The sequence below is a fragment of the Leptinotarsa decemlineata genome, unplaced genomic scaffold (assembly GCF_025532065.1).
Source record: "Leptinotarsa decemlineata unplaced genomic scaffold, Ldec_3_MD MMD2_tig00000690_RagTag_RagTag, whole genome shotgun sequence".
NCBI classification, from domain to species: Eukaryota; Metazoa; Arthropoda; class Insecta; order Coleoptera; family Chrysomelidae; genus Leptinotarsa; species Leptinotarsa decemlineata.
Window position 1 is genome coordinate 845487 of NW_027412554.1, and position 10514 is coordinate 856000.

At 35.6% G+C, this 10514-nt stretch overlaps 1 protein-coding gene across 1 annotated transcript in view; it reads right to left on the minus strand.

Moving 5' to 3' along the window:
* The window catches only part of LOC111502903 (uncharacterized), a 26227-nt gene extending 20074 nt beyond the window's left edge, over positions 1-6153 (minus strand). Inside the window, exons 1-4 of the mRNA XM_074174646.1 lie at positions 5933-6153; positions 5712-5861; positions 1792-1911; positions 1639-1727 (exon numbers count right to left, since the gene is read on the minus strand). Of these exons, the coding sequence (XP_074030747.1) occupies positions 1639-1727; positions 1792-1911; positions 5712-5861; positions 5933-5957 (384 nt within the window). The 5' untranslated portion in view covers positions 5958-6153. The remainder of the gene's footprint in view (positions 1-1638; positions 1728-1791; positions 1912-5711; positions 5862-5932) is intronic.
* Between the last annotated feature and the right edge of the window lie 4361 nt (positions 6154-10514).

A 10514-nucleotide genomic window follows, 5' to 3' on the forward strand; every position in this document is an offset into this window, starting at 1 on the left:
AGCGCTCGCAGATAATTAATAGAAGATCTAAAACTTCAAATCCTTTTTGTAGAATTTATTATTGAAATATATATATATATATATATATATATATATATATATATATATATATATATATATATATATATATATATATATATATATATATATATATATATGAAATCGAGAAAGGTTAATGCAGTTAAGCTGCTGGAAAATAATTCCATGAAAATCAAAAGATTAATAGTTAGTACCGGGCAGGCAGTCTTCGATCGATGACAAAATGTGAATAATAAAAAACTACTTAATGAAAATAACTGCGTAAAAGCAAGCGAGACATAAATGGAACCACCCATTGGTGTGACACCCAAGTCAACTTGCCAACCACCAATAATCGAAAAATTAAGATTTCAGAAATGGAGTAAAAAATACCAGGACCGCAAATATAATGATGCTTAGATTTTTGGTCTTCATAGGAACTGCTCCGACATTTTCTGCAGGTAAGGAAATCACAAGTCGATTATCAGTGTCCTTCGCCTTTTGATCTTCCATCCATTCAATTAACTAATTACAACTATACTGATGACAATTAATAACAGATAAAAAATTTATGTTTGTTTTTCTCATTTCCTTCACAATAAAAGGCAGATACATTGATGTCGAGTACTCCCGCTGCTCTTTTGTGCTCTAAACATCGCGTGTGTTTTGAAGACCATTTATACTTCATTCGTTAATCTCTTGACTACAGTCTTTATATTTCAAACTATTATAGACTCAAGTGATTTGCTTGACAAATATTTGGAAATTGTGGATTTGCACATTTAAACCAGTTTCTTGATATCTGAGTAGGTAAACATATTAGCATGCAAATTCTTCCATTTTATTTTGTTCATACTTTTTTTTGAAAATTTGTTTTGATTGCAGTTACAGTATATCACGTTTTTTCAAGCTCCTTCAATCCACTAGACTCGTGCCTCGATAAATATTTTGCGGACATTTCATCGGTACCTACTTGATTCTTTCACGTTTTTTTCTTCTGACGTTCGTCATTGGCATGAAAGCTTGTTTTCTGTATTTTCTGAGCTGAATCATTCGTTCGATACTGCGGATATGTTCGTAATTGTTTTGGTTAGAATAGACACGAAAATTTATTGCAGCGCAGACGTTGTCTCATCTAAACTCAAGTGTGCTGTACAATTCATCCATCATATTCATCCTTTCTATTAAATACAGCGATTTTTACGTGAATTTTTGGTTTCAATTGAAACGGGAGAACCACCTCAAGATGACCTTGATCATTATTTTAACCAGAGTACCCAACGCAATGGTGTTTTGAAATGAACTACATGAAATTCATTCACTGAAACATTTATGACAACGAAGCATCTACTATTTTGGCATTATAATTGTTGTTTTTAGTATTCAACTTTACTAGAAAGAGCTCGAATGAAGAAACTGAGAGAGATATGTTCTAGAGACGAAAGCTAAAATCGGATTTTTTTGTTCATCTGATCTTTAATTAAATTATCTTATCTGCACCTACTGTGATTTGTTTTGTGTTCTACTGATATTACTTTGATGTATAGCAATTACCTACCAAAATAATACTACCTACTAGTTCCTACTTTCCTGATCACCTTGTAACCATTGATTTCTTACCTTCAACACTGAAGATCGTCTCTCCTGGTAGGACATGAATTCTTCAAATTCTTTTGAAGTTGGACTCAGCACAGGACATAATTCTTTATCTTGTTGATAATTTGAGGTTCGATAATTAGAAAATGCATTAGAAAGTAAATGAATTTTACTCACTGTGGTAGTTAATAAGATAGTATGTCATTTTGTCATTAAATATTTGTTGACCGTTTGTTTCTGACGGAAAATTGTTGACCTGTAATAATTTTCCTTTGTCGGTTGCAAAATCGATATTGTCTAAAAAATGAAAAAGTGTTGAAACAAGTAAAAGTGTATATAGTCAACCAATCAATATTTTGAAACAAGGCGTATTTTAGTTTTCCCTTTTTTGCAACCAATATTGTACTATTATACTATTATTACAAGTGTTGACAGACAGTTGAAGTCGTAGCGTTACACGTGGTGACAGTTAAGTTAATGCCGATCGTTACAAGTGGTGACGGTTGGTGGGATCATTACAAGGGGTGACAAATAAATAAAGTGTTGGATCATTACCCTGGTGACCAATTAAGTGCCGTATCGTTATTCATTTTCCTGACTAGCCTGTCTCAGATTGTGAGGAATTTTTCAGTTTACTGTTGAATATGATTGGTTGCGAATTTGCCTGATTTTGAATGAAAATTGCCATTCTCAATGTTTCAAAGCAGTCTCATATTTTGTGTTTCAACGGTTTTCAATTTGAGCTAGAGTGTCATGGAAACAAATAAACTATCTATACCCCAAATGTCAGTTTGAAAGTGAACGCGTCAAAAATTGTAATAAAATGTACATTGAACGTTTTAGTTCACGTGAAAGAATTGAAATAATAATATTATTTGGTGATGGTGCTACAAGTAACTTACAAGTTGTTCAAGAATTCAACAGAAGACATCCGCAACGAAATCATATTCAACATGGAACGGCAGCCTCCGTGAATAAACTTTTTACTCAAACCGAAAGTATATTTGAGAATTGTGTGTATATTCACAATTCACATCGAAATAAAATGTACCATGATGATGAAAATGGCTCAGCTTCAATTCGTACCAATCCCCAAATGGGTCTGAACAGAGAGGTCTGAACAGATAAAGTTGAGTGAAAAGAAAATAAGAAGATGTCTTGTTCATCATGAAATTAAACCTTTCAACTCACATTGAAAGAAGGTGGCGAATATAAACGAATAGATTACTGCTATTGGGTTCGAAAGAATTTTTTATGTGATATAAGTTTCCTAAGAACAATTTTGTTCTCTGATGAGGCCTCGTTCACTATGAATGGAATAATATCTGCTGAAAATTGGAGATACTGGTCTACTGAAAATCTCTACTGATGGACCAATACTCTCAAAAAGTTAATGAATGGTGTGGTATTTTAGGCGAGAGAATAATTGGACCGTTTTTCTTCAATAATACCGTTAACGCTTAAAGAAAACTCTCAAAGTAAGGTAGTTGATCTTAATATTTTTAATTATATTGTAAAACAGAAAGATTATACAAGAACTTCGTGACACAGTAGATTTGATGCATGGACAAATTGTTCCATTGAAAGAAATGACGAATGTTTTATTGTAAAAAATCTTGGAGACACCAACAAAAAATTAAACACGGAAAAAAACTATTCAGATAAAGAAGATGTGTCCAGGTCTGTGAACCTGAACCCTCTCAACAGCGTTGCCGAGTGTTCAAAAACCTCTAACAGTCTGACTATTACCGAAAAACATCTTACACAACCCTTGCTGCAACTTGCCACGCAAAAAAATGTGAAGAGATTATCAATTTAGTGAATAACATGGAGGCCAGTAGTAGCAGTGTACATCTATAAAAATAACGATTTTTTTAAACAAAACAATCTTTCCGTGAATAGAATACCCGCATCAAAACATATTTTCACATACTGAGGTTAATATAATGCACTTCCGGACTTTTTCAAAATCATAACCAAGGAACAAGTATTCAAACATAAAATGAAACAACTACTTTTTGAAATTAGCCCCTATACAATCGATGAGTTTTTTCTTATCTACATTAGTAAAAATGTTTTGTATTATTTTTTATTTTTGCTGCTTCGTTCAGTTGTTTCAATAACTCTTGTTATATGAATGTGTCTGTTTTATAGTTGTATTTTATATATGTATCTGATATGTACTGATTTGTCCAATTGATTCTTTTAGGCTCATTCTAATGGATCAATGAAATATTATTATTATTAATAATATTTACAAGTCTAGGCCACGAAATCGACAAGAACTCTGTGAGAGATCACGGCAAGCCTGCCGTGAAATGAGTATTCTAGAACATAGGAGAATGGAAAATGATAGTAGAAAAATAATTGAAAAATGCATCAGAAATGAGGGCGTTTTAGTTGAGAGATACAATATTAGGAACTGACTTCTAATATTATTATTTATTTCATTTTCCGTTGAAAATGGCTTTTTAGTAATTACCAATCGAAATTTTCACAAGAACGCAGTAGCCTGGGTTTGAGGCTGTTACTAGGGCTAAGTATTGCGAATAGTGTGGCCCATGAAATATATATATATATATATATATATATATATATATATATATATATATATATATATATATATATATATATATATATATATATATGAAATCGAGAAAGGTTAATGCTGTCAAGCTGCTGGAAAATAATTCCATGAAAATCAAAAGATTAATAGTTAGTACCGGGCAGGCAGTCTTCGATCGATGACAAAATGTGAATAATAAAAAACTACTTAATGAAAATAACTGCGTAAAAGCAAGCGAGACATCGCTTGCTTTTACGCAGTAGCCTGGGTTCACAAGAACGCAGTAGCCTGGGTTTGAGGCTGTTACTAGGGCTAAGTATTGCGAATAGTGTGGCCCATGAAGGTCTATGCCTTTGCTGAAAATCAAATATCTGCTTTCAAAAATTACTAAAATACAGGAGTGTCTTCATCTTAAGTGTGTCAAACTGTATAAATCCTATGTACCCCAAATAACGGCTTCTAACCGGCTACAAAATTAGCAGAAGCACCGCTCATAGCTACCTGGGTGACTACAGGTTACCTGACAGGAGCAAGTGAGCCTGCGGCTTCAATAAGTACCTTCACTCATGGGAGGGCGTTCCTCTGAAATGCGTCACAGGAGGCCTACTTCATAAGCCACACATTTGTGCCGCTTGAATTGACGAAGGTAGTCGCAGACTGACCTCTGATCAGGCACTCACTGGAAGGCCCAATCTCTCTGGACCTACCCCTACAATACCCCATTCATATCATTCTATCGATAGAAGCGGAATGAAAAGTAGCAACTGAAAGGGGAATAAAAGAGTAGTTTACAAAAGACAAGAAAGGTAATATCGGTTCACAATTAAATTAAAATAAACAGCTATTCTTACATTACAACAAGATATATAAGAGATATTTTATGATATCCAAACTGGTAGAATGGCCATAATTACTGGTGCCCTAAAACCACAATGAAAACACTGACAGTATTGAATTATGAACGTACTGACCAGAAATTGATAAGACTATCTATGTTAATAATTAGAAATTAATTCACTTCTACCGAAGAAGCTACGGTATTAGCGAAACGCATCTAGAAATAAGAATGTTTGTGAACATTGTCTGTCTCATGGATACAGCCAGTATTTAGGTAACAATTTCGACAAGTACTTCAACAAATAATCTTTGATTTCACATTCCCCATAACTTTACTTCAAAGATTTCGTTGATTGCCACGGAATAAAAAGTAGAATTTGAAAGAAGAATCAAAGAGTATGAGACCGACGGAGTGGTCATTCCGATATCAGAATTGTATAAAAAACGGAGCTAGAAGCTGCGTTTCTGAAAATGGGATAACGGTTTCAAAATGACAATTCCGTTTTTTGAATTATAGACTCGAGTCGTGAGAGAACGCGAAATGTAAGATCATTTGTCGAAATGCTTGTCAAGATTGTCGCAACCTTGAATGATATTTTTGACATTTCTTTGGTATAAGTAATTTTGGTTTGCTAAAACACATCACTAATGGTGGGGTTAAAAAAATAATGGATTGATAATTATATGAATTTACCTCGCACTTCGGCTATCACCCCAATTTGTTCATAAACATATTCAAGGATTATTCCAATAAAACAATCAGGATTTACCAGAAGCTGTTTGTTGTCAATTTCCAAATTTTCTGTACCCTTCAAATTGATAATACTTTGAAAATCTTTGTAGTCTGCAATGCACGTTGAAAACAATATTATTTTGTGATTTCAATATCATTCTCTACATTATTTGGAAACTTACGTATGTATTTGATGAGACAATACATTTTCTTTCATAAATTTCAATTAGACAAAATGACAATTATTGTCAAATATTGTCAATTTCAATAGCTGCGATTATTCCTGCGAACATATTTGATCACGCGATAAAATGTGGTGTACAATGGAGCACGTATCAAACGGTCACTCTAACAACTAGATTGAAACATACATATCAAGCATGAGATTATTCGAATAAATGGATTTTTCTTCTTCCAAATCTAGAGACTATCAAATTCATCTGAATATTTTGCAAACAAAAAAAACTAAAATTTGATTTCCGAGGGTTACTCATTCGAAATTCCGAACGGATGTCCACCATCATATGTTAATCAAACCAGAATTAGACGAGAAAATAAAACAGGATCACCCGAAGTCATCATAGATAGCTTCATTTTGAAGACTTATAATTAGAAGAACTACAATCGATTAAAGCAGCCATTCTTCCAAATGGTAGCCCATAGCTCGAGTTTTTGGAATATATTCATTTGTACGCCTACGTCGCATACAAGAAGATGGGTTTCAACATATATCAACCGAAATGACCTAACCACCAACCACAAGAAGTTGATATGTCCAGGCTTCAGCTTCCTCGCTAACCCTTCTACACTGAATCTTCAGGGAGGATTATATCGTCTGTGTTCACTTTCATGAGAAGTTTTTTTTTCACGTGTGAGTCGTTGTATTCGTGCCAGTGTAGGAATGTCTGCAGTATGCTGGCGACTGTAAGTAGACCCACTATGATTCGTAGGTGTATATAGATTATAATGACAAGGAGTCATTGTCTGCTTCATAATTGCTCATATCTAATACATTCTGCGGAAATTCGATGGCAACAATCAACTTGGCTGTAAATTTTTCCGTTAAAGAGAATCTTTGAAAACGAATATTGATAGATACTTCGTGCATTTTCTTTTTCCTTTGCTACTCGAACATATCGGTTTTTCATGTTCATCCAAAATTTCCTCTCTTGAAAAGGATTCCAAGTGTTGTGACAAACTCAATTGGCCAGTTATTTGTTTCTTGCACTCCATTAAAAACCAATTTTGCTCCGATTCGTAGGTCCGTGTTTCTTAACTTTTCTATTGATAGTGAGAAATGCAAATTCTACCACCAGCACACATATTTTCCGAGAGATTCACTGATGTTGTCAAAACTATTGAAGGAATGTGTTGAAAATTAAATCGAGGACGTAGAAGTAATAAATATGCAGTATACTACACCTGTAATTCGTAGGTTTGATGTAGAGAGGAATTTTCAGAATTGAAATCTCAGAGGCAAAAAGTATCCTTTATTTTGAAAAATTCATAAATCTGAGTCGACAACGTTTTCTCCTTCTATTCGAAAATGTGCACCAATTAATGAATCCAAGCGTGGTGCATGCTCTACCAAAGCTGTCATTGATAGACTTTCTCTATATAAACTCCATCCTCACATATGGAAGAGAATTCCCAAAGGAGCAAGGATGTGTGCTGCAGAAGATTTGAGAAAAACTATTGATGAATGCATTCAGAGCAATTCGTTAGATCATTGAGAGTATTTGATTTGTTCCGCTTACAGATACTTTTGCCTTCCACCACTCTCACTTCACTCATCAAGAATAACATTCCCAACACCTGATCAGCAAGGTTCATTCAAAAATTCGAGGGCTGATCTGAAAAGAAAACTAATTTCTCAACATCTGTGTCGAATGAAGTTTTGCAGACGATGGATCTTACCCCAACTGAACTTCGAGCTAAATATTGACGCTGTCAAAAACCAATACATGACACAAACTGTATTTCACTCCATGTTGACGAAAAATAAGTCTTGACGGCGATCAGATCATTTCGCACAGGTTTTGCAGAAGAAATAGTCTCTCTCAGACTTTCCCATTCACAAGACTCAACATCAAAGAGTTCTGGTTGTAAAGGTGAAAAACTTCTTCTTCTTTGAGGATCGGTATGCGAATGCTCAATGTCAGTGAGACATTAGAAGATCTATTGGACTTATATTGTGCAATGGATGCATACGTGTTGATCAGCACAATTGATGGTGGTAACAAGAAACTATGTTGGTGCTGCTTTCGTTTTTATTCACACAGAAATAACAATGGAGGGTGGTATCATCATGTCAACACCCACAACACCGTCTTTATTATGGAAATGAGGCAGAATTGTTGTGATGCTTGCGAGAGGCCCCCAACAAACTTCACCGGAGTGTCGACATGCATTATATGTAACAATGTCAAACCTGTGGCACAGATTTCATATTCGATACCTTTTCGGGGAGATGAGGTCAACTAAGAAGAAGAAGAACTCAGGTAAAACTCAACAACATTCAAGTAGTAGGTAGTAGAGAGTTTATGGACACTCTATCTCTGAACACGTAACGAATACCATTTTACCAGTATAGTAAGAAGTAACAAACTTCTGAACACGTAACAGCAAACCTAGATAATGACAAATGAGATTTTGTCGAAACATCGGTGAAATTAGAGATAATATCACATACACGGATCAAATACCCGGAAAAACCAGTTCAGCATATATATATATATATATATATATATATATATATATATATATATATATATATATATATATATATACAGAGTGGGATGATGGTACTTTCACACAAGTAGAAACAATGATGATGATGTCATCATCTGAATCATCTGTATCTGATGATGTCGTCCTCATATTCATCTGAATCAGATGATATACTAATTATATCATCCACATGATCGTGTAGCTCGTTATCCTCTCGATCGTCTAACTCTACATCTACTTCCTCTTGCATACGTTCTTCTACGCGTTCTGGGAAATTATCAGGAAGATCATAGATGCGTTGCAGAAATTCTGTGAAGCTTGTATTGGAATGAGTAAGTGTTGAATCTATTTCATGTACCTGGATGGGTCTTGTACTTGATATAGAGTACACTCATCGGTTCGGTAGAGGAATCGGCACTCGACATTGTGAAATAATGATGTAGAACTGGGATTGATGCTATATTTATATAAAAAAAAGTGGAGGGGTGAAGTGTAAATGTAGAACAATTTAGTGTTTGAAATTCGAAAGCAACAAGAATGACAATCTTCATGGTACTCTGAGTGATAATTAAGAAAAAACTGATAAGGGAGAGGGAAAAGACACTGCCCCAACCACGCAGTGTCTCGTGTACACCAACCAAAAAAGTGTGTACTTCGAGGAAGGAAAGGATTAAGGGTGGGAGAGAGAGAGAGAGAAACAAGGAAACGATTACAAGTCGTCATCAGAATTCAATATTTCCCAATTGTGTATGAGAGCTCGCCTTTCTGACCAAATTTCAGCAGCTACTGAATCAGGGGCCATATTAGGGTCTGGATACTCCAAGTCTGACTCCCTTTCCCTACCATCAGTGCTTGTAACAAGAAGCACTTGAATTCGAGAATCGAAGTTTTCCAACGTTGAAGGACATCTATGTGGTTCTGTTGTGGAATCGACTTCCATGTCCTTGTCCACATCCGAATCATTATCGTTGTTTTCGAAGTTGGGATCTCTAGGTATCGACTCGGGTCCCAACTGGGGTCCGGTCGTGGAATCAGATTTCTGAGTTGTCGACATGCTGGCGTAAACTACTCAACTGAATATTAGATTGAGGAACTCCTACATTTATACTATTCAAATGTAGGTGGGGATAGGTGGGGGCTATGCAATGTTGTAAAACTAATAAGGGAAAGGGAGAGGGAGAGACACTGCCCCAACCTCGCAGTGTCTTGTGTACACCAACCAACAGTTTTTGTACTCCTAGGAAAGGATTAGGGATTGATTAGGGGGTTGATTAGGGGTAAGGGAATTACTCTATTAGGATAGGAGATGGTGGAGGACTGTCCTCGATGAGGATAGGCGGGTCAGGAGGATCTTCCTCATCGGACTCGTAGGAGTCGCCCCACTCATCGAGCTCGTCAACCCCGTACCAGTTCCAGAACTCATGATGATCCTCAGCCGATTGGGAAGGATCCGGGTACTCACTGTCCGAAAGGTCTGCTTGGTCGGTCCTGGTGACGTGTAACACTTGCACCCTGTAATCATGATCCGGGAAGTCGGGCTCAAGCGAGTGAGGTGATGTGGTGGAAGTAACAAATCCTTCCTGGTAGTTCTCCCAGTAATTAAACTGATACCCCGGGTAGCTGAATGGTTCGCTAGTTGAATCAGGTTCCATCTCGAAGCTAGCTGATCAACTGATTGTTTCATCAGATGATTCCTACTTTTATACTTTTGAGAGGTAGTGGGGGAGGAGTGGGGATTAAGTGGGGGTGAATTGCAAAGTGACATAAGACATATTCAATGAAAGAGATACTTGAATGAATAAAATACAAATGAATTATACTTGTTGATTTCATTATGAAACATTTTCTTCCCAAGAGATTATTTACAAGAGATTAGAGAACACAAAAATTGATGTGAGGTATTTGTCTAGAAGAACTTGGAATTGAAATAAAAAAAGAAAATAATGATAAGACGAAGTGAAGAAAAATGCTCCAACCATCGCATTGTTCAAAGTGTACAAAACAATGTACACTCTTTATTTCATGTCTTTTTTA